At 37.3% G+C, this 25,834-nt stretch overlaps 1 protein-coding gene across 1 annotated transcript in view; it reads left to right on the top strand.

The window, feature by feature from the left end:
• Positions 1-25,834, top strand: part of PLCH1 (phospholipase C eta 1) — a 209,641-nt gene that overhangs the window by 107,879 nt on the left and 75,928 nt on the right. Inside the window, exons 3-6 of the mRNA XM_045539517.1 lie at positions 8,897-9,043; positions 10,758-11,001; positions 17,563-17,692; positions 21,444-21,614. Of these exons, the coding sequence (XP_045395473.1) occupies positions 8,897-9,043; positions 10,758-11,001; positions 17,563-17,692; positions 21,444-21,614 (692 nt within the window). The remainder of the gene's footprint in view (positions 1-8,896; positions 9,044-10,757; positions 11,002-17,562; positions 17,693-21,443; positions 21,615-25,834) is intronic.

The raw sequence follows: 25,834 nt of genomic DNA, 5'->3' as shown, positions 1-25,834 counted from the left end.
TGATCAGCTTCTACTGACCACATGCTAATCGGGAAGGGGAGCAGTAATGGTGTCCAGAGCTGTGGTTTCCAAACTTAAATAGGCCTTAGAATTACCTGGGAGAATTTTTAAAATGCATATTCTCAGGCAATAGGGATCCCTGGAGACGCGGTCTGTGAGTCTGTATTTTAAAGAAAGCCAGGATTGGAACCAGTTGCTGCTTTAGGAGAAGTTGAATTTGTCTAAGGACCCCACTCATCTTCCATCTCCTAACAGCCACGTACACTTCCATTTAACAGTATTTCATTTTGACCAACCATCAGTCAACAATAAGCTACCACTTTGAAATTAGCGTGTAGTATGGTAAACTTTTTATTTTTTTTAAACATGTGCAGTGGAAATGCTTTTATGCTTTGACAGAACAATTCTTGTAGAACTAAGAGAAGAGATTTTTGCTGGCTGTAGGGAAGGTTAAGCCATGCTGATGTAGCTAAATGAAATCACCCCTTGCCAATTGTCAGCCAAGAAACAGCCAAGAAGTTTCAGAGTAAGCAACAAGTGAAAATGGCTTTCCAGTTACTAAGAAGTATTAATGTCTAATTTTTAAAATGTGGTAAACAGTTTTTGCAATTCATTTAAAATAATTACAGCTGTCATTTATACATTCTAAGTTGGCAGAAAAAATGCGCAGAGACCTAGACCAAGAACAATAAAAAAAAATACACCAAGTGTGCACATGATGATTCTCAGAGACCAGGCTCAAATTCTGTCTCCTCTGAAGTCCTCCTTCACCCCCTACCCCCTTAGTCCGTACTGCCCTTACATTTTCCATCTCAACCCCTATTTCATTGTTAATTTTCACATACTTCTTATTTGCACGAAGTAGTATCACTATCATATGTAAAGTTTCTAAAACCTAGACCTGGTGTATTGTAGACTCCTAGTATTTGGTAGGAAGGGTCTTAGGAACCAATACACTTGATTTTTTATTTTGACGGAACAGAAAATTGGAACCAAGACTATTTAGAAGACTTGCCAGTGACCAGCCAGCCAGGCTGTGGCCTAGACAGGACTTGCAGTGGGCACTAACGCAGTGAAATGGAGGGAGCACCGTCCTGGGGGGCAGGGCCTGCTTTCAGGTCCTGGCTCTGCCATCTCCTGGCTGTGTGACCTCAGACAAGTGCTTCACTTCTTTGAGTGCGTTTCATCCATTCTAGAATCAGGGGCAATTAATTGTGTGTATTTATTTCACAGAGATACTATGAGGAATAAGTGAGATAATATATATCCATTGTCTTAACTCTGGATGCAGAGTAGAATCCCTGGGAAGCTTAAACAAACAAACCAACAAACAAAACGAATGCCCTGCGCCACCCCAGAGAATTCTGATTTAATTGGTATGTGCTGGGGGTTTGTTGTCATCATGTTTTAGAAGGCCCCCAAGTGATTTTAATGTACAGCCAGATGGAGAACTATGAAAAAGCCTTGTTAGATAATGTTTTCCATAAACAAAGGCCAGTGTTTATTATAGTTTGAGAATTTTATACCCAAATATCCAGTACAATGTCATGTCACCGATAAATGATGGAACAGAGTGTGATAACACAATGATTTCTGATCCTGTGTTGAAGAAGAAAACTCTTTATATATTAGATGGAGCTAAATTTAGAATTTTAAGATTAATTTATATCCCTCCTCCCCATGGGATAACGTTAAATAAAGCCAAAATTCTATATTGTTATGAATTCTTAATATTTCATTTATTTCCCAAGGCTAATAATTACAGGACAGAAAGAATTGTTGCATGTAAAAAAGTTCTTATTGAAAAAGAAAGTGTTATATGGAAGGCTTTAATACAATACAGAAAGGTCTGACATTTAAAAAAATTACCAATTAATTCCTTTCACCCTTTCTTTGACCTAAATCCGCTCATATGTATTTATCAACTTTGTGAACATATTGACTATGTGCATGTAAAGTTTGCAAACAAATTCCAAAGTGATACTGCTAACCAATTAGTTTTTTAAAGTCTTTCAAATAATCTTATCTTCTCCACAGGAGTGATTTAGGCAATGAAAAAAAAATCAATGAGCTCCACATTGTTTATTCTTCACTGGAAAGAATCAGGACTTAATAAGAATGGAGCTCTCCATGCTTGTTTGTGAGCACATTTATTCATAAGCCTATGTTGTTTGACTGTAAGGCTCTACTGCTGGCAAGGAATAGCTTTTCAAGTGAAGCCATTCCCTATGAAGATCAGTTATATTTTATATAAAGAATATTTTAAAAGTTCATGTCTGTAGTAAGACATCCAGATGTTAATAATTTTTTTTTCTTTCAATTATTCTGAAAGACCTTCAGAAGAACTGGAATTTTGACTTCTTGAAAGGTAAAATAGCATTCAGGAAAGCTTGATCAGCTGCTTTATAAACTCAGAACATAGAGGAAAATGCCTTTTTAGGTTGAGGAAAGTAGGATATTCAATGACCTTCTGAAGTTCACACAGCCAGTTAGCGACAGAACTGGAACCAGACCTCCTTTTGCCCCCCTCCCTATGCCCCTGAAACTGTGGACAGACACCATTATCCAGCTGCAGTGCCCACAAACTAGATCTCTCAGCACCCACTACGTGAATGCCAAGTCCTAAAATAGGTGTTTGGTTTGTGCTGAGAAGTAAACAAACATATCCTTTATTTTTGCTCTCATGGTTTTAGGAAATCTCCCTTTCCTTCTTTTTTGAGAAACATTACCTACATAATTTGGGACTTTTTCCACATAGAAATGAAATTGTTTTCAGAAGCTAATCTCTTTCAGTTATCCAGATTTACCCTAATCTGTGAAAGCTGGCACACATTTCTCATGTACCTTTTTGTTGAAAAGATTCCCTTGCAAAGGACCTGGATGTGTGTGCGTGTGTGCACGCTGACGCATAGTCTAGTGAGGAACGTCCCAGAATAGATGTGTTCACAATAGGGTGCAAATGATATTCCTGTATGACCTTAACTTGGGCGTGGTCATTACCTTATATGTGAAAAATCTGTCTCAAGGTGACCTTTGGAGCAGAGAATGATCAGGGCACCAAGTGTGCTTATTACTACAAGAGATGGTCTTGCTTCTTGGTCCTTTCAAAGGTCAGAGCTAGGAAATATATGCAGGTATATACACACATATATACACATGAACATGTAAATACACATGCACAAATATGTATACATGTGTGTATAAATTACTTTCTGTGTATATACACACACAAACATACATACATACACCCATAGTCAGGCATTGCATAACGACATTTTGAGCAACTGCAGCCCACATATACAATGGTGGTCCCACGATACCATATTTTTACTGTACCTTTTCTGTGTTTAGATGTGTTTACATATGCAAATACTTACCATTACTGTATTTTTCCCATATTTAGAAATGTTTAGATTCACAAATACCATTGTGTTTCAATTGCTTACAGTATTCAATGCAATAACATGCTATATAGGTTTGTAGCCTAGGAGCAACAAGACATACCACGTAGCTTAGGTGTGCAGTAGGCTATCCCGTCTAGGTTTGTGTAAATGCACTCTATGATGCCTCACCTAACAACACATTTCTCAGAATGTATTCCATCATTAAGTGATGCACGACTGTATTACTTTCTGTTTTTTGTTCCTCTTTCCATTCTTTTTGATTTAATTTTAAATAGGTGGGATAAAAAGAGAGTTGCCATTCCCTTTCTTATCCTTTCTATTCAATTCTCTCTCACCCTTGTATGTAATCAGCTGCATTGTTTTTCTGGTTTATCCTTCTTGTGTTTCTTTTTGTAATGATAAGCAGATATTTGTGTATTTAAAAAATTCCCATCCTTTTCTTATATATAAACGAGCATGCTATCTATGCTTATTTATACTTTGCCTTACTAATATCTCCTGGAAATTACCCCATATCATTTTGTAGATGTCTTCCTCATTATCTTTTATACTTAGATAGTACTCAGTTGTGTGTATGTATGTATTATTTTATTCAACCAGTCTCCTATTTAGGATCATTTTTACCCCAAGTGCCAGCAGAAGAGTTTAATGTGATGTGGGGGAGTTGGAGGAAGGAAGAGAAGACTAGAAACAAAAAACATTATGCTAAGTGGAAGAAGCCAGGCACAAAGACTGCATATTGTATGATTTCTTTTATCTGAACAATCCAGGAAAGGCCCATCTACTGAGACAAAAAGTAGGTTAGTGGTTGTCCAGGACTGTGGCTGCAAATGGGCATGCGTGATGATGGAAATGTCCTGTCATTAGACTGTCACACCACTCTAAATATGCTAAAATCACTGAAGCATATATTTGAAACAGGTGAATTTTATTGCACATAAATTATACCTCAATTAAAGCTGTTCTAAAAAAGGAGCATCAGTTGGTATGTATGACATCCCTAACAGAAAGTGATTATCTCTGATTCACATATGGCTTGAAGATGCTGTTTTACTTCATGAGTTAAAGAATAAAACAAAAAACAAACAAACAAGCAAACAAACAAAAAAACCAAATAGAGCTTGAAGAATTAAAACCTCTCATATCTCATAAGGTTTAATACATACTTAGTGGAAATCTTGTGAATCTTCCCCCTTGTGATATATATACTTTCTATTATGTTACTTCAAATCAGAAGGGTGTGTTTTTTACAGCATTTTCTGTTTGAGGGATTTAGTGAACTTGTAGCACCTAAAAAATTACTTATTTTAACTTATTGTGGCAGCAAGGATTGATTCAATCCTTTTAAAGAGTTGAGTTCTAAAGGACTCTGTAGACCACATTATTATGCCTTTCATTTTACAAATGAGACTCCGTTAAGAGTTTTAAAACTCTAATTATGTAATAAAGTTAGGAATATAGTCTTCTTCGACTCATCTGTTCTGCTCTTTAAATATTTATGCTGCTCTGTTAGGCAGCCGTTAAAATGATAATTATTAAGACTGTAGAAACACGGAAAGCTGTTATAACACAGATGAAAAAAACAGAGTGCCAAATGGCTTAAATATCATGATTTCAAATGGTGCAACGAATTTGTGTGCATGTGAAGGTCTGGAGCATAACAGACAAAAACAATATTTGTGTTATGTGTTGAGCTGGTAGATGTTTCTCCCTTAATATTCTTGTATGTTGCTATATTGTATTCAAATAAACTTGTTTTCTAGAAATATTAAGGCTACCATAAAGGATAATGTAGAATCAGAGGGATTGTGCACATAATGGCTGCTCCCGTGAATTTGTAACCTGCATTTGCAAACTTTTCTCAGAGAACCTTCAGCACTGGAAATGTGTGTGACGAGGTTTTTCTAATCCACTGGAACACTTCCCTTGTTTATCTGCAGTAAAGCCATTCTTATTCTCTTTTGTGGAATCTACCAATTGGCATGGGTGGAGAATGATTTTTACTGCTGTTAACCATTTCTACTAGAGGCAGAACATGAAGAAATTGGCTTATGCTGAGACATAAGTGATTAGATGAGACTGAAAGAGTATTTTGTCTCCATCATTAGTGACTTTTATCCACTGGAATGAGTTGCAAAGAATGCTTGAGGGTGCTTCTCTAGTTAGCTTTATATCTACAATGATTGTCTACTATCAGGTTTGGGGAAGGAGAAGTGGGTTAGATGACTGTTAAGATTTCATTGGACTTGATTTTTCAGTTTAATTCTAATCAAGTAGATTTTCTATGTGATAGGGAGCAATCGGTGAGAAAGCATAAGGCAGCTACATAAACAATTTAAGCAGCATATTGTTTCAGACCCTGACCCTTCCAAGTATTATATATTGTAATCATACATGCTTGTCCACTGCAATGGATGATGTTGGCGTCTTAGCCCATGGGATACCCATGGTTGAGTCAGTGGAATAAGTGTGGAGATCATGAATATTTAATATAGTGTGTAAACACACTCCATCCCTGAAGGATTGAATTCCACCTTCTAAAATATTTGAGTTTTTTTTGGCTGATGCTGGCTAAGTGGGACGTGGTATTTATCAGCTCTAATAACTGATTCCACTTTTAATCACTGTGCTTTTCCTGTCAAAATGTCGAGCTATTACAGCCATAGCAGTTCCTTTTTTAGGGAAAGGAAAAGGAGCTGGAAGAGGTAAAGGGAAGGGAAAGAAGGAGCGTGTGAACAAAGTAGTGGATACTGTGTCAGATACAGAGGCAGGCCTTGCTGTTAGGTCTCTGATGGTGCAATTACCTCAGTTCTCCACTCAGTTTTAAACAGTTTATTTTATTCTCTCATCCCAAAGAGACGTCTTCCTGAATTGTCTTTATCCAGCCAATCATTTGCTTAGATGTATCTAGCAAATACTGATATATCACATCAATAAACAAACAGATGTTTACAGAGCACCTCCTTGTTCCAGGCACAGGGCTATGTCATGAGGTGAAGCAAAGAACAAGGATACTTTGTCCTTACAGGGTTTAAATTGTAAGAGAATGAAACATCTAGAAAGACATTTAATGGCAATTTGGAGCTGTGGTTAAGAGCACAGTCCGGATCTAGCGTGGGCTAGAATTCCATATCTGCCACTTGCCAGCTGTATGACTCGGGCAAGTTATTTAACTTCTCTATACCTCCATTTCCTTATCTATAAAGTGGGCATAATAATATTATTTACTTATTGAATTATGGTGAAGATTGAATGAATTAATTCATGTAAAGTACTGAAAACAGTGCCTGGCACATCCTAAATACTATAAATGGTAGCTATTTGTTATGGACTGAATGTTTATTGCCCCAAAATTCACTGGTGAATGTACCAATCATTTGCTTATCTGTATCTAGTGAATCTCTCATTGCCAGTGCATTACAATCTTATTATGCCAGCATATCCAGCCCTCCATAGCCTAGTCTTATCTGGCCCATGGAAGCACAAATCCTGTTAATTCCCTTTTGAGTCACTCTTCCAAAGATTGAGGCTCATCTTTCCTTTTTCTTTGATCATACTCTACTCTTACCCTTTCCTGTCCCCAAGTCTTCATTGATGCTCTCTTATTACTACATTTCTCCACATTCCAGCCTACTGTATTCTCCTTTTCTATGGCCTCCCATGGTATTTCTGTCTTTACTTGTGACTTGGCATTTATTTTTAAAGATTTCAATAATAATAAAACCATAATAGTGTCTTAGCTCAGGTTGCTATAACAAAATACCATAAATTGAGTGGCTTAAATAATAAACATTTATTTCTCACAGTGCTGGAGGCTGAAAAATCCAAGATCTCAAGGTGCCAACCTATTTAGTTCCTGATGAGGGCTCTTTTCTTGGATTGCAGATGGCTGCCTTCTTGCTATATCCTCACATGACAGAGAGAGAGAAGTGGGGTGGGGGGGATACAACATATCGCATTAGGGGGACCCCACTCTCTGGACTTCATCTAAACCTAATCACCTCCCAAAGGCCCCACCTCCCAAATACCATCACATTGGGGGTTAGGACTTCACCAATGAATTTTGGGGCAATAAACATTCAGTCCATAACAAATAGCTACCATTTAAATTTTAATTTAAACCCTTTAAGGACAAAGACAAACTATCCTAGTTCTTTGCTTTACCTCATGACATAGCCCTGTGCCTGGAACAAGGAGTTGCTCTGAAAATATATCTGTTTGTTTATTGATGTGACCTACTGTCAGTGATCAGTGAAGTTCTAATAGGTTTCTCTGAGAGTTGTGGCTTAGTTGATTTGACTTGATGGTTTTGCTTTGATACACTGACACTCTATCTTCTGTTCATCCTCTAATTACTGGTATAAAATGTTCAATGTGGCTATTGAAAATTCAGATCTATAGATTTAATTGCCTAAAAGAATGGTGCTCAGTGATGGGTGAATTTACTATGTTGTGTGAAACCAAATCTCACATTTTGTTTTGTACTTTAAACATTTTAAGTTTGTATGTTTGTTTTCTTAAGCAATATTTTTATTACTTGGTTATTTGATGTATCAGATAAAATGAGTAAGGCAACCTATACTTCACCTTCCTTGCAGTATCAAATTCTGAAACTATACTTAATTTTATGCAATTCCTCCTTGATTTCTTTGGGGGAAGGAATGGCTCTTCATGGAGTAGACTGTGAAGGTGGTTATGTTGAAGTTAACTGTAATGGGTACCCTATGTCCAGTGGTACTCAAGGTGTCAAAAAAAAAGGGTACCCTATGCATACAATGTTAAACTGTTGGAAGACATTATCTTTCCTAGTAAAGACAAAACACGTAGCCAAAAAAGCTGAAGGCTAATGTTGAAATGTTTATTGTGTTTCTTTTATCCATTGTTTCTAATAGCATATTGTTTTTTAATAAGGTAGGTACTCAAAGCTAGATATTTTGAGTGATTTAATGGTTATTTGTGTGCCTGTGTATAAGTCAGTGATGTTTGTGAAACAAAAGCCATTTCTGGCTGATATAATGAAAAAAAGAGTATGTGGAAGGGTACTGTATAACTTCCAGAATCAAGGGGAAAATGGAATCATTTGTCAGTCTCAGGAAGAATAAGAATGGTGACAACTGTTGCATTTTGGGGTGGAGAGCCAGGAGCATCTCAGCTGTTGAAATGGCCCAGTTCTGTTTTCATTTAATGATCTGCTCAGAATTCGTGTTCCTTGGGAGGGAGTCACATTTGCTCTAAGCGTAATTCAGGTGCTTATTCCTTAGTTGGGGTGATTGACACCAAAGCACATGAAATAGGAGAGGAGTATTTCTAAAGGCAAAGTAGGGGCACTGTTACCAAAACAAGGGAATCAGGCAAAAACAACAGATGCCTACTTCCAGCCAGGTTCATCTCAAAGCAGAGTGGATTTAAATGACAGCTTTGAGTATACGGCCTAGACACTTGCATGCATGTGCATTGCGTGATAGCTGAATGTGCTCTAATTTCTTTTGCAGTTGAAAGATGCATGAGTGTAATGCAGTCCGGGACACAGATGATCAAACTGAAGCGTGGGACCAAAGGGCTCGTCCGGCTCTTTTACCTGGATGAGCACCGAACACGCCTCCGATGGCGGCCCTCTAGGAAGAGCGAGAAGGCAAAAAGTAAAACAAACCTTTGAATTCTTTGCTTGGCTTGACACAGTCACACAACGATTAGACTGGATAGGCTCTGTGAAAGCCTCAGATCTGTGTAACTTTCATATTTTTGCATATTTTGGGGTTAGCTGATCTTGGACATTGAGAGACTGTATTTGGGGAATTTAATTCCATAAAAGTATTCTTTTCCATGAATGCTGTAAATACTAATGTTTCCCCTGGGTTGAAAACATGATGGGTTTTCTTTTTTTAAGTTGGGATATATGGTTTGATAGCCTGAGACCTTTTATTTTCCTATAAAAGATGACAGACATCATAAATCCAATGGGCTTTAAAGTGTATTGCCATATTTTGTGACACAGTTAAGTGATTAATGAATTAACAACACAGTTTTAATGATATCAAATAAAATAGTTTTAATCTGACTCCTAGTTAAAACTTCTTTCTCCCACACTGTATTAGTCAGGCTTCCCCAGAGAAACAAAATTGGAGGTATAGATAGATAGATAAGTGGGTAGAAATACGAGAGGGAATTTCTTAGGGAAATTGACTCACATGACTATGGAAGCCAAGAAGTCCCACGATGACTGTCTGCAAGCTGGGGAACCAGAGCAGCTGGTGGTGTAACTCAGTCTGAGTACAAAGGCCTGAGAACCCAGGGAGCCGAGGATATAACTCTCAGTCCAAGATCAGAAGCCTGAGAACTTGGGGGGCCACTGATGCAAATATCAGAGTCCAAAGGCTGGAGACCTGGCAGCCCCGCTTCCCTGTGAGTCATGTGGGGAATGAGCAGATACCAGAAGAAAATTGGGACCCTGCCAATAAGGTAGAAATGAGAAGTAGATGGTGTATATGGGCAATCAATAGTGTAGGCAACACTTCTGATTCCTGCTTAAAAATAAACAAGCAAAATAATATTTTAGTCTAAAATTATCCTTCTTGCCAGTGTTGCTCTGATTCAAACCCTCAATGTTGCTCCACTACCTAAATAATACTAATTTCTGTCTGTTATTCCAGCCACTCCACAGTCTAGCCTTGGTCTGCCTTTCCAGCTTTATTTCCCATTATTTTCTTTCTGAGTTTTCCGGTCCAGAATAAAAAGCCTGTGCAGCATCCCCGAAGTGGGCCTTATGTTCCTGTATTGCCCCACCTCCCCTCAGCCGTTAGCTTGTCCTCTCCGCTTCTCCCAGCTCTGCTCTGCCTTCATCGTCATAGCCCCATAGCTTTCTCTCTAGGAGGGCCAGTCTTATTTAGTTGGGCTATTTGGTTGCCAGTAAATTATTTTCCTTTCAATTTTCTCATTATCTCCTTATGCATGTTGCAAAACACTATAGTTGGCTCTAGGTCTTTGTATGTTTTTCCCTCCATAAGTATGTAAACTATAAATTTGACATATTCGGCAGTCACCTTTTCTACCAGCCTTCTTGCCCTGATGGGCATATCTATCTTTTTAGTATACATTTCAGCACATCTGGAATCATTGCCCCGGGAGGACATTGTCAAGACTGCACAGGCAGGTAAAGTGTTATGTGGAGAAGGTTTCTAGCAGGAAGTGAGAGGACCTGTGTTTCACATTTAGACCTAAAACCACAACTTGCAGATAATGATTTTTTTCATAATTACTTTTTACGTTTGAAATGATTTTGCTTTTCTCATTTCTTAATCCATGTAAGTAAATGTCTCACCTGCCATATAACTGTGTATCTCCCTTCCCTCACAGTACTTATCGATTCCATTTACAAAGTCACCGAGGGTCGGCAGTCTGAAATATTCCACAGACAAGCTGAGGGGAACTTTGACCCCAGCTGCTGCTTCACCATCTACCATGGCAACCACATGGAGTCCCTGGACCTCATCACCTCCAACCCTGAGGAGGCCCGCACCTGGATCACAGGCCTCAAGTACCTGATGGCTGGCATCAGTGATGAAGATTCCCTTGCCAAAAGGCAGAGGACCCATGACCAATATCCTTCCTAGAGCTTTATTTTGAGCTGTGTGTGTGTGTGTGTGTGTGTGTGTGTGTGTGTGAAATGAGGATGACTATCCTTTGTTTTTTACCATAATTTTGCTTCCTGTGTCTTTCTTTACCCCTAGCACACTTCTCTCTCTTCCTCACTTTCACCCCAAGCAAATAAATATATAAAACATACAGAAACTTGAGTTTATATGAACCCAGGAGCAGAATTCTTCTAAAGAGACTGAATCTAGCTCCACAATCTGAGAGATCTTCAAATGCAGTCTGAAATTTCCTAAGAGAGAGATGAGGTACCCATGAAATATCATTGCCTTTTTTGTTGCAGGAGTATTCAATAACTGTAACTGGGAAACTGCTGATTTGAATCAGAGAAAATCCTACTTTGTTATAAAGTCAGCTTAGTTTAACAAATACTTTTTGAGTTCCAAATATATACCAGGCACTAAGCTTCTTCCTGCTTTTTCTGTCTCTCTTTTTAACTTACAGTTTGGAAACTGAACTGACTGATACTCAAGGGGAAATAATTTTTTACCTAATAACATTTACCCTCTCTAAATTGCTTGAGAAACTCGAATCTGAGTCTTATTCTTGCTTACACCCATTCTTGTGGTCCTGAAGTGCTGACAGGATAAATAATTAATGTGCTTGGTCTGAAGGCATCCTTCCTGGTGGGATCAAGCTAGCCACGTAGCAAGGCCTTTCTGGTCTCAATTTCCTTATCTGCAAAGTGAGGGTGTTAGGCTAGTTGACTGATTTGGTTTCCTTCTTCACATTTGGAATGGCCTTAAAATACAGATGCCCTGTATATATATGTAGGGAGCAGTACTACTTCCTTGCTGTCATTGGGACATATGCCCTATTTTTTTCCAGGAGCTGATGATCAATTTTGTGCTGCTCTAGCTGTAATCCCTCACACAAGGTATTGTTGGAGCAGGATGGAAATATTCAGCCCCTGAAAGGACCTTGACAGTGTGAAAATCTGAGTCGATGAGCCATGATGTTTTCATCAATATTCACAGTATGCTGATAATGCCAACTGGGATTCATAAATGAGCAAAAACAAACACGAGAACGACTTTCTGTGCTTTAATCTGTTAGTTTGGTTTTTAACTCTTTAACATTTGCTAAAAAACAAACAAGCAAAAATGTTGAATCAGTAAGAATGCTTTCTGGTGCAAGTGGCAGAAACCATTTTAATAGTGCCTTAAACAAGGCACTATTCATTTTCTCACAAACATTCATTTTCTCATAAACGAGAGATCAGAGATGGGACAATTCCAGGGCCAAGTTAATTTCTGTGGTTCAGCGATGTCATCAGAGACCCAGGTTCTGCCGTTCTCAGCTTCTTGGCTTGGACCTACAGCTGGCTGCCCTTTGGTCAAAGAGGGTTGCAGCAACTTTAGGCGGCAGCTCTAAACATAGCCCTGCCCAGAGGTAGCAAAGTTCCTTCTGGCAAATCTTTTGAGTAAGAGGAAAGAAAAACTTCTCAGAAGTCCCCCAAGAGATGACCTCTTACCATTGGCCAGAATTACTATTGCAGGCCCATTCCTAAACCAATCTCTTGCAAGAGACATTAATTGACGTGATTAGACTTTGATCTCAGAACCATTTTTTTCACTCTTAAACGCTGAAGATTCCAAAGAGCTTTTGTTTATGTGGAGTCAATCTGTTGGTATTTATCATATTAGAGATTAAATATGAGAATTTAAAAAATTGTTAATTCATTTAAAATCATAATAAACTTTATTTCATGTTAACATATTTTTATGAAAAATAGGTGTATTTTTCAAAGCAAAACATTAGAAGAACAGTATTGCTTCACTGTTTTACAAGTCTCCTTAATGTCTGACTTAACAGAACACATGGATTTTCATATCTGCTTCTGCATTCTGCAGTTTGTTTGAGGTGTTGTTTTGGTTGAAATATGTGAAGAAAATCCAGCCTTACACAGATATGTAGTTGGAAAGGGAGGGACCTCATGTTAACAGGGACCCCAGGACTGTACTTTGGGGAAAACTGTATTTGAGCCAAGCTTTGCCTCTCTGCCTCCTGTTCTCACCCACCATTAAAATACATGACTTTTGGATACCTGAGCAAAATTGAGGTTGTTTAAGCAAGGAAGAAGGGAGGGCAATGGCTGTAGGCGTGAAAATCAGTTCCAGAACCTGCTGTCCTTACCCAGTTAAGTAGGATTCATTTACAATATTCTAGAACCTTTAGTCATTACATAAGTCTCTCTCCTAATCCTTGAAAGAGACCAGAGAGAGATGGGCACACATTGTAGAAGCCTCTTTTTGCTTTGTTGGTCAGTAATTTTTTGGACCTGATTTTTCTATGTTTATTGGTGCTTGAAAGTTTTCATATTCTGAGAGATTCATATTCTGAAAATATGCTTTCCACAAAATAATGGAATGCAAATGTACTGCAGTACTGCAAAGAGGAACAATTTTATATGAAATGTAGAACCAGTTGATTTTTTGAATCAGTGAAGGGGTAAAAAAAGAAAGAAGAAATTAATGAATAGTTAGTAAGGAGGAGGGTGAATTCAAAAATAGGGAAAGTTATGTTGAGTCAGGGATTCATTCTCATACAGATGTGTCAGAATTTGATAGAGTTTTGGATAATATCTTAACAGAATAACATTCTTGATTGGACATACATTTAATTACGTTAATTGAGGAGAACAGATTTGGGAATATTGATTATTAGATTTCATTTACAACTGAAAATTTCAACTGTGAATGAATAATGAGAATAATGAATCTTAAATGGCTGTATGAGAAAATCCATCCAGCCTAAAGTGTAGATTATTTCTGCAGTATGGCCATGTTGAGTGGAGGTAGATGTGGTACTCAGACCTGTTAGGAGAAATACAGCATCACAGGTAAGGACTCAGACTCCCCCACGTACTGTGTGTTGAATCACTTAAACTCTTTTGCCTCAGAGTCTTTTATCTGTAACATGGCGATGATGATAATGACAGCGCCCATCCTATAGAGGCGTGTGATCAAACGAGTTGATAAACGCAGAGTCCTTGGAACCCTGCCCAGCACATAGTAAGCACCTTATAAATCATACTGTTTACTAACATCTACTGTTGTTATTGCTAAAGAGCAGTAAAGAGTGGCAAATCTTTTCCTTTCCTATTCAGATAAAGTCTGAAATCTTAGTGGCCCCATCACGTACAAATGATGCTGCTGCCACCTAGGCTGAGCATTTTTCTCCATCAGACCACTCTCCTTCATGTTTTCCCCACTTTATCTCTTAAACCCATGAGGGAAATTATAACCTAGCAGACTTTAGGCAGTCCCTTATTTATGTTGTAAATTAAAATCTTATTCCTTTCCTTCAAACTGCAGGGTAAATATGGCCTACCACCTATTTTTTATGAGCTCCTGAGCTAAGAATTAGTTTTAAATGGTTGAAAAAAAAATTAAAAGAATAACATTTTGTGTCATGTGAAAATTATTTGAAGTTCAGATTTCAGTGTCCATAAATAAAATTGTATTGGAACACAACTGTGCTCATTCACTTATGTGTTGTCTATAGTGGGGAGTAGTTATAACTGAGGGCAAATGGCCTGCAAAGCTTAAAATATTTACTGTCAGGCCGTTTACAGAAAAGTTTGCCCAGTCCTGCACTAGGTAATACCATTTAATGCCTTCCATTCTTCTATAGTTTCTTGATAGAAAATACTAGACCATTCCTTTTCATTCAGTTTGACTCTCTCAGATTTTCTCTGTGGAATGAGTGTTTCTTTTCTTAGAATTATTATGTATATGGCTCTGAATTGTTAATTCAGGGCTTTACTGGGCACTCATCTAAATTATGAAGAACAGCTTTAAGATGTCAGAATACTTTTCCCTGTGATTGTATACTGTGAGTACCATTACTGGAAAGAATAAGTGACCTACTGTCACAGGCTGAGGTTAGCAGTAGAATTAGGACCAGTGTTTGATTCCACCTCTATTTCTGCCTTGCCAGTCCCATGTCTCCTAATCAGTTGTCAAGGCCAGTTACGTGTTGGTGCTAAAGACCCGGCTGACACAGGCCCATCCTAAGGGGTTTGCATCTGCAGAGTATATGCAAACTTACAGCTTGGCTGTCACTGTCTTTTCTCTGGAGAAGTCTTTGAGAGGCTTTGGTAAAGAATTAAAGAATGAAAGGATGAAAATATTGCTGTCATTGGACTCATTTCACCACTTCTTTGAACGCTAGCCAAGTCCTTTGTGGAGCACAGAGCAGTGTCCACAGTCAGAAGAAATGGAGCTCACCACGTGGGTGCTGTGCACCCAGAAATCTAAAAAATGAGATTCAGGTACTTATTAGTAATTGGCCCAAATCTTTCACCCTTTTGATTCTTCAGTTATTTTTCCCCTAGGTCTGATTGTCCCTTTAACTTCTAGGTGTCTGTATAATGAGGTGCTGACTGAGGTTTATCAGGAGAAATTGAAATTGAAAGAGATGGGCTGGTTATTTTAAAATCTAAAGGGAACAAAATGTGAAGCAAGGTATTTACAGTCAGAAAACCACCTCTATTTAACTTTAGAAGCAGTAAGACTTACCTTTCTGGTGCTTATTGCTTTCCAAGGTACAGTCATAATTTGAATCACCTCAGAAGTGGAAGTATGCTGTGTTAACATTGGAGGTTAATTAATATTTTGATTTAAAATGAAAATCTCTCAGGTGATGTTACCTGTTTGATAACCAAATATTGTCCATTGCCGCTCTCCTCTTATTTGCCCTCATTCTCCCATGTCTTGGCTTTATTTATTTATTTATTTATTTATTTTTGAGACAGAGTCTCACTCTGTTGCCTGGGCTAGAATGCCATGGCGTCAGCCTAGCTCACAGCAACCTCAAACTCCTGGGCTCATGTGATCCTCCTGCCTCAGCCTCCTGAGTAGCTGGGACTACAGGCATGTGCCACCATGTGCGGCTAATTTTTTCTATATATTTTTAGCTGTCCAGATCATTTCTTTCTATGTTTTAGCAGAGACAGGGTCTCGTTCTTGCTCAGGCTGGTCTTAAACTCCTGACCTCGAGCTATCCTCCCGCCTTGGCCTCCCAGAGTGCTAGGATTACAGGTGTGAGCCATCGCGTCCGCCCCATGTCTTGGCTTTAAACCTATGCTTTTCCCTTACTTTGATTTTCTGTTTTCTTCCCATCATCTTATTCTTTTCATCTTCATTACTCTTCACACTTTGAAGCTCAATCTGGTTTTCTAAGTATACACACAATTCCTGCCTTCTGCAACCTACCCCTCAACACTTAGGAATCATCCATTAAAAAAATCCTTTGCTAAAAGTTAACTGGGAATTTTTAATTCATCTATTTATTACCATTTATTCTGCATTCCCATTATATAAAACTACCCAAAGCTCATCCTGCTGAGCATCTTTACAATTTTCAGTTCATATGATGTAAATATTTTACATCTAAACTCAGCTTCATATTCTCAATCACCTAGTCTCATACCTGAGCTTAGAGGGTACCCCCTAGCATATCAGGCTTGTACTTCATATAACTTCCCAGGATATAGAAGTCTGGGCCTGTTCTGTTAGGTGGAGACCATCAAAGCTAGTAATAAGAAGAGGAATGTAGTACAGAGACAGGCCTCGTGGATGGGAGAAAAGAATGCTAGACTAGGATGCAAGAGACCTGTTTTTGAGACCTGGTTTTCTTACTAATTCTTACAAATTTCTCCCTCTCATTTTATTTTACATCCTTATCTGAACAATGATGAGATTGAACTAGAGGGTCTAATTTTCTAGATGTAGGAGTGGGACTGAGAAAAGAGAATTGAAAAGATCATATACTGTGTGGTTTTGTGAAGGTAAAAAGATACTAGGTGAAGAGGCATGGGAGAAAATAAGGTCTAAATTTGCTATATTTTGGGTTTCATCATAAAGAGATCTTTAGCAGAAAGTGTTTGAGAGCTACAATACTGGGCCATTCCTGGTACATGACATCTACCTGCTCATAAATGAAGAACTCTAACTTTATAAGTGAGAATCTTGTGAGGGACACAAGACCTGTGTTATGAACATGGCAGCATAATTGAGAAAAACTGGTCAGGAAATGAGAAATAAAAAGGGATAATATATAAAGTCACATAGAAATATTTTATTTTTATGGAGTTTGCTAATGAAGATATGAATTAAGGTGTTGTCTTCTTGCTAGAGTAGAATTAGAACCAGCAATATAATTTTTTTCTCTTACAGTTGATAAAATATAGCATTTTTTCAATAATGGATTTAATATTTAATTTGGATAAAATTAAATAATGTTTAAATTAAAGAATCTCTCAAAATACTATGGCTGACTCTCATTTCACAGTGGAGGGAACCACCTGCACATGGCCTCCCAGCCACCTTCCTAATTTTTTTTTGTTGTCACTACTAGTAGCTTATCAGAATCTGTGGGTTGCAGGGCCTTCTCAAAAGAACTTCAAGTTCTGTGTTACTGACAAATATCCCTGTGAGTATTCTGTGAGAGATCAGTTTTTATTTTGATGAAGACATAAGTATTTTCTTTGACCTTTCTGCATGTGGGTGAAGCAGACCTTTGAGGAAGCTGATAAAAATGGTGATGGCTTATTGAATATTGAAGAGATACACCAACTGATGCATAAACTAAATGTTAATCTGCCCCGAAGAAAAGTCAGACAAATGTTTCAGGTAAGTCTTCACAATTGCATTGGCCTTATATAAAATATACAGAGGTTATTGATGTACTCAGGCATGTTAAAAGGTTATTTTGTTTCATTGGAAGCTAGTGTTACATGCTCTGTACTCTTTTATTTTTCTTTAATGAAGAGAGGCATTGTTTTTGTACACAGGTGTTTATAGCAGCTTTAGTCATAATAGACAAATACTGGAAATAACCCAGGTATCTTCAAAGGATGAATGGTTAAACCACCTGTGGTACATGCATACCATAGGATACTACTTAGCAGTAAAAAAGAACAAGCTATTTCTGTTCATGCAACAATCTGTGTGAATCTCCAGAGAATTATGCTGAGGGAAAAAAGCCAATCCTAATATTTTACATACTGTATGATTCCACTTATATGACATCTTGAAATATCTAAATTATGGAAATGGAGAACAGATCAGTGGTTGTCTGAGGTCATGGCTGGAGGGGAAGGGAAGGAGGTGGGCTTTTTTGTTTTTTGAAAAGGAAGAGGTATTTGGGAAGCCTTCCTGTGTATGTATTACGTCTCTAGTCAGAACCTAAAAGCTCCATAATATGCTGATAATCATTTTAATACACATTGACTTATTTATACATTAAGTTTGGCCTGAAGAGAGGCGGTTTGTTTTATCAAAGAGAAAAAATTTCATAAATTAACATGTATCCAAAATTTCACTTCTTCAAATGTACTTTTGTTATTGTTGCTGTTTTCAGAGAGTAATTATAGGCACTTTTTATGACACTTACATAATGGATTATGACACTTACATAATCAAGTCCTTTTGAGAGGGCAATAATATTTCGTCTGCCTACCTCACAGGGCCATTGTGAGGATCAGAATAAAGACTAAGAGACATGATAAAAAATAGCACTTGTCTAGGACCTCAAGAGGTGTCTATTTTGTTTCTGAGTTTAAGATTTACAGTCCATGAATGAAGCTTAGAAGTGCTAATTACTCCTACCATTCAGGGAGCTCTCCAGAAGTTCATTCAACTGCTCATAGGTGTTAAATGAAATGCTCTTTCCCTGTAGATAAGTCATTGAAGGAAATCCTTGGGCCCAAACCTATTCTGTGGCATCCAGCTTGGACTATATTTAGTTTTCAGTCTAAGATGCAGAAGTGAGCTCTGTTAAGTTTAAGTCTGGGTAAAGATGTTAGACTATTAGAAATTGGTAGAATATAAATTTATAAAAGGCTCTTATTTGAAAATAAGTCATATGCATACTCCATATTTTGCAATGATTTTCTATTATAAGTGACTAGGTAGGTGGTACTTTGCACATTTAAAAATAAGCATAGGAGGGCAATATGATGTTTAATGCTTTGTGCTTCCTTTGTTTTCTAACCACTTGTTCTTAGACATGGTAGGAATAGAAACAGCCTGGGGTATGAGTAGCAACAATGGATGGAAGACAGAAGCTAGCTCCATTCTGTGAACCGTAAAGGTTGTCCTGTTCGTGGTTGGAAATGGTTTACATTGTGCGGAACTGGGTCCCATTGCACTGGAGAACATGAGAGAGGGGAAAGAGGAGGAAGGAATGAGATAGCTATATAGGGAACCCCAGAGATGGAGTGAGAGACTTTGGAGGGGAAATGAGGTGTCACGAATAGAGTGGATTATCTTTAAACTATACGAAAGGTTTGCCACGTTCCCGGCATTCCCTCTGTCATCTCCTCTTTGCCTTGTTGTGAGCCCCAGTTCCCATCTGTTGCTTCACGTAGGTTCTGTTCACAGTACTGAAGAGGTAGCTGCTGATTTTATGTGAGAGGCCAAGCTTAAAGAGGAGGGCAAAGTCTGTACCTATAAAAGTATGATTTTGGGGGTACTTTTGAAGATAAGGAAGTAACATGAACTATTGAACTATTTTTACTTCTATTTTTTCATCATTCAGACACCTGTTTATCTCTAATGCACCTAGTATTTTAGAGGGTAAACCAGGAAATGTTTATGTCAAATGGCTTATGGGTTCAAAGTAAATCCTTTAGACAAGTTTTAAGAAAACAGTACGAGCTTCTTTTTTTGACCTTAAATTTCAAAACTTATCAAGCCAGAAGTGACTGGATAAGTAGTTGTACTTGCTGCATGAATATCACGTCCATTGTGGACTTTGTGTCTAGCAGAGTTCTGTAAATGCTCATGGTGAGAGTGGTAGGACCAAGGATCTTAATATTATTTTAGGAACATTCTTTCTTTTGACTGTATTGCTGGTAAAGACATTAAAGCTTCCCTAGAGTTTTCTTTTCCTTTTCTTTACTTTTTGTTGCAGTAGAACATTCAACTGATTTTTTTTTAAAGTAATCATTTGAGGTATAAAAAAAATTCAGAGTTTTACTCTTCTTAATTGTGTTAGCCATTTATATGGAAGTCTTGAAAAATGTTTCATTTCTGTGTCCAGGATTAGATATTTTGAAACAAAGTTATAGCAAGAGTTTGGACATTCGACCCAGTTTCTTAGGATGCATAGACTCTCTAAGAACCTCACACACTGAAAGCGCTGATATTCAGTCCAGTCTGCCTCTATCTTTAAAATGACAGATGCAACAGTGATCAGCTTAACACAGAAACTATGTAAGGTTTAAATATTGGTCAGTGTTTGCTCATAATTGACCAAAAGTTAGCAAAGTTTTTGTAAAAAAAGATTTTTACTGAGCACTTTGACTTTCAAGCTATGTTTAACACTGCTTAACAACTGATTATACGCCACAAAATCTATGCATTTCAAAATGCCATTCATTCCCTATCAGCTTTTGTTTGGTTACAACTGTGTTTATTTAGAATGAAGAAGATCATGTAAATGGATCATTTGTTCATTATGTATTTCAAATGGTTTTATGACAAATTCAGTCAATCAGGTACATGGTAAAAGATTCTTGCTCAGTAATTGCTAGAAACAAGTAATTTCAACTAGAAATTAATCCAGATGGATTATTCAGACTTTTCTATGGAGGGAAACCAGGGAGGTACCAATGATGCTGATGGCTGTAAGAGCATCAGGTCTACCCTTGAAGAATTAAGAGAGATTCTTTTACAGCTAAAAATTACATTTGATTGGATTACAGTTCAGAAACTGATAAGAGACTGGTATTTTCATCATGTGTTAAATCTATCTTCTCTCTTTCGTTCTTGATCAGTCTTGTTCAAGATTTCTCTTTTTAATTAGTTTCTTCAAAAATCAGCCTTTGGTTTTCTTGCTCACCTTTGTGTTATATCTGTTTTCTATTTTATTGCTTTCTGGTTTTGTTTGTAATTCATTTCCTTCTATTTCCTTTGGCTTAATTTTTTTTTCTAGCTTTTAGAGTTATTAAATTCTGTTCTAAATCTACTTTGCTTTCTAATATATTTAAAACTTCAAGTTTCTTTCTAATTACTACTTTAACTTTGTCATACAAGTTTTAATATGTAGTGTTATTTGTTTACTTCTATGTATTTTTTTTCTATTTAGAGTTGTATTGTTTCTACAGGTTTTTTTTTTTAGCTTTCTTTGTTGATTTATAAATTTACTGTGGTCAGAGAAATTGGTTTATATAAGGTTGATTTTAAAAAATTTGTTGAAACTTTCTTTGTGGCCTAATATGTAGTTAATTTTTATAATGTTTCATGTGTGCTTGAAGAGCATGTGTGTTCACCACTTGTGATTTGTGTACTAGCCCTTTTGTAGTAAATCTTATTTCCCAATACTAAATTTCCTATTTTAAACTCTCTTACTGCCTTGTTTTTTCTATGCCCTTTCCAGGAAGCCGACACGGATGAGAATCAGGGAACTTTGACATTTGAAGAGTTTTGTGTTTTTTACAAAATGATGTCTTTGAGACGAGACCTTTATTTGTTGCTCCTGAGCTACAGTGACAAGAAAGATCACCTAACTGTAGAAGAACTGGCTCAATTTTTGAAGGTGGAACAAAAGGTATCATTAGACCATTGAATTGAATGTTTACTTAAAAATGCTTGTGAAAGATGAATGGCTTTCTTTTGGGGTTGGATATAGGTATATTTTAAATCTAGGCAAATGGGGTAAATATCACAAGTTAATAAAAATCTCATCTATGAGTAATTTAAAACTGTTTCTAGCAGCTTTGAAGAGAAGAAGTGTTAAATTGAACATGGGCTTTTTCGATTTTTTTACCTTAAATATATGGAGTATGGATATACATATTTTCCCACACAAAAATGAATGTCAGCTATTGTGTTTCATTTTAGATACAATGGTAATGTTTTCTATAATACTATAAAGTATTAATGCTATTAGTATAAATTTATACTTTACCTTTATATTTGCATAAATATAAATTTATATTCAAATAAATTTATTTATATTTAAAATATAAATTTATATTTATACTAATAATATAGCTAGCTATTTAACTATGACATAATTCTTAACTAGCATTATAGTAGGTCATTGATAATTATGATAGGAAATTGACATTTGATCATGTGACAAGACTAAGTAAATTAGGTCCTGATTAGCAAAGGAAATCTCTAAGTATATTTAAAATAAGATGCCTTTACTTTAATATTATATAGGCTGAATTGCGGTCACAAGGCTATTCTTCTCATACTCCTTTTTTAAATATCACCTCAAACCCTGTTTCTCACTAAAGTAGAGGAATAAATGAATATTTTGTTAAAGTTTTTTAACCTTTTATCTTAGACTTTTTTGAGAGGGGGCTTTTGGTTTTGCTGAAGTTAATAAGGTTTACTTTTAATTTTCTTTAGATTTAAGGACTAATTGTCTTAATATAAAGAGCTACTCATCTCTTATACATTTTAAGTCAAAGGCATTTAGCTCTGTTAAAATTGCAAAGAATCATCAAATATTTGGACTTTATTATACAATGAGGAGAAAGAATTCTTTCTACAGTACCCACACAAATAATTGGCATCCTATGTTTGAACTTACTTCTGTCTTATCTTTGAACACTTCGTTTTTTTCTTAAATAACAGATTTGTTGAGATATAATTTACATACCATAAAACTTGCCCTTTTAAAGTGTACAATTTAATGGTTTTTAGTATATTAACAGAGTTGTGCAACCATCGCCACTATCTAATTTGAGTACATTTTCAGCATCCCAAAAATAACCCCATACCCATTAGCAGTCATTCCTTATTTCTCTTCCTCCCAGACCTTGACGACCACTATCTCTATTGAACTGTCTGTTCTAGACATTTTTTATAAAGGGACTTGTATAATATGTGGCCTTTGTGATTGGCTTCTTTCATTTAGCACCATATTTTCAAGATTCATCCATGTTGTGGCATTATCAGTACTTCACTTCTTTTGCCCAATAATATGCCATTATAGGAATATATCACATAAGACTCAAAGAAACAGGTAAATCTGTATATTTTTTATGCTGGGCTTGATGAAGAGTGGATAGTCATGGGAAAATATGATTGGAGGACAGAAGGGTTTGATCTATTGGTAATAAACTGGGGAGAACTTAGCAAGGCTTGTTTGTTCAGATTCTTCTTGGCATCTCTGTGTCTTGGGCTCCTTTCTTCTGCACCTGTGAGGGCACCTCTCACAGGAGGGTCTTTTCAATGAGGGTCTTATGACCTGCTTTGCAGGCAGATGAGAAAATCTTTCCTAGGTTTTATGACTTGCTTTAGGGGAGAAGGGCTAGGAGAAGGTCAGGGAGACCGTTCTGCTTCTGCTGTTTTCTCAAATGCCAGGGTGCTGTATTTTAGGGTAGCATGTACTAAACCCCATCAATTCTACACATGACTAGAACTTTCTTCTAAATTACTTCTCCTTTGCCTCTCCCCTCCCATGTCTGTCATGGTGTGATATAATAAAATATATATTTGTTCTTTGTTTCCAGTTGTTGGCACAGAGGTCCTAAAACCCCTGGAATTTCCTGAGTGATAGGATTATCTTCTGTTACTTTATACTTTCAACCAAACCTGAGTTTATGCTAATGAGGTGACCTAGATGGTTTCAGAATGGGGGCTGGCAGTCAGAGGAACCAGTCATGTGACGCAACAGTGTGAACTTTCGGTCCCACTCCGAGACCTCAGGGGTGGGGAGAGGGACTGAAGACTGAGTTAATCACCAGTGGCCAGTGATTTCATCAATCATACCTATGTAATGCAGCCTCCATAAAACCCCTGGGGTTTGGGGAGTTTCTGGGTTGGTGAGCACTTCAACGTGCTGGGAGGGTGGCCTGCCAGGGGAGGGCATGGAGGCTCCATGACCCCCACACCTTGCCCTATGCATCTCTTTCATTTGGCTGTTCCTGAGTTGTATCTTTTATAACAGACTGGTATTAGTAAGTCAGGCACTTTCCTGAGTTCTGTGAGTTCTAGTGAATTATTAAACCTGAGGAGGGTTTGTAGGAACTGACAAAAACTGTCTCCTTGACCAAACTCTGGACAGGCTTCTCTGAGCCCTTTTTTGCCTAGGCCTTGTCCTCAAGAGTCCAGTTGCAGCAAGAACCCTGCTAAGTCAGTTGAGACAGAACCCCCACCCTCCATATCTGATCACCCTCAGTATCTGATCAAAGTCTTCATCCTTCCACCATCCCCAAGTGACACCTGATCATCCTTCTCTGCTTTCACTAAGAATTTTGTTATGTCAGTCTATCCAGACTTCCCTCTTACCCCTGATGTTTCCTCTTAGTAACTTCTCATCCACTGACTCTCCACCGTGCTCCTGTCTATGAATCCCCACTTGTCCATCCTGCAGTCGTAACTGGGCCCAGTTCTATACTGAGATCTCTTTTTTTTTCTTTATTGTAATAATTCCTGATTAAAATATGTCTAGCTATTAAAATCTGTCCATTTTAGCCACTGTCTAGCTCTGGCTTTTCTTTGACAGAATTCCCAAATTAATAGTTGGCCAGGCAGAAGTGTGGGTAGCCTTGGTACCCAGTTTGTGTCTGGTGTCTGAAGAGGGTGCAGTCTTGTGGGACTGAGCCTTTAACCTGTGGGGTCTGTGCTAAACTCTGGGTAGTTAGTGTCAGACGGAATTTAATTGTTGGACACCCAGTTAGTGTTGGAGGATCAGAGAATTGGTTGGTGTCAAAAAAAGACACCAGATCTAGTAATATTTTACTTTACCCTATTACAACAATCACATACATTTTAGGAATAATAAATTCAGTTTTTATGAATTTTGTTCTTGCTTTTTAAAGGAGTAAGCTAGATAGTATTAACAAAATGTTTTATCAAAATCAGTTATATTAATCAATTTGCTAATTTGCAAAGGCAGAGACTCTTCATTAACAAAATTAGCTATAAGACCAGTAGAAAGTGAGAATGGGGATAATAGAAATATCTATATTTTTTCCCCAGAAGATACATCTTTTCTATATCTTTACTCCTCTGTTTCCTTCTCTTATATGGCTACTTCTCCATTCTTACTTGGAGAACTCTCACAGTATAGTGGAAAGAATGTTAGAGCAGGAGTCCGGAAGGCCTGCATTCCATACGCTGCAGGCTTTCATGGTTGAAGAATCTTGGGCAGATTAAATATTATTGTTTCTGACCCTTGGTTTTGTGTCTGTACAAAGGGGAGTTGATACCTACTGTTCCTATCTCACAATGTCAAATTGAACATTGATTGTAATGATGAATGTGAAAGATGTTTGCCTGAGATATTCAGAAGTGTGGCAATGTCAGGAATTAAAATGTATACAGCTACTAAATTCAAATTTATTCAGGCTAGGGGAATTTCCCCAATTCATTTGAACAGCAATACTGGATGTCACTTGCTAAGGGGCATATGTTTCTCTCCTCCTTTTAGTTATGCTGACATTCTGCCAGTAAGTTTTAGTTGGGAGAAATAGAAGCCAGTATTGTGTGACATCAGTCCCTGGTGGATGATTACCTGTATCTAGTTTAATTTTCTAAATTAGCTTGAAGCTACTTACATATGAGCATGACCTGAAAGAAACTTAGAAAAAATATATTTTAAAATTATCATACATTAAGAGGCAGAAGCCATAAAGGAGAATATTAACGTATTGAAGCTTTAAGTTTGTATGTGGTCTGATCAAGCACCATAAAATTAAAGCACAAAGTAGGAAAATACTTGTAATGCACAAAAGAGAGAAATAGTAAATTTTCTTAATATGGCAAATACTTACGTAAGCCATTGAGGAAAAAAAAATAACCAATAGA

The sequence above is a fragment of the Lemur catta genome, chromosome 1, assembly GCF_020740605.2.
Source record: "Lemur catta isolate mLemCat1 chromosome 1, mLemCat1.pri, whole genome shotgun sequence".
Lineage (NCBI taxonomy): Eukaryota > Metazoa > Chordata > Mammalia > Primates > Lemuridae > Lemur > Lemur catta.
The sequence above is the reverse complement of the archived record's forward strand: the minus strand, read 5'-3'. Positions and strand labels throughout refer to the sequence as shown.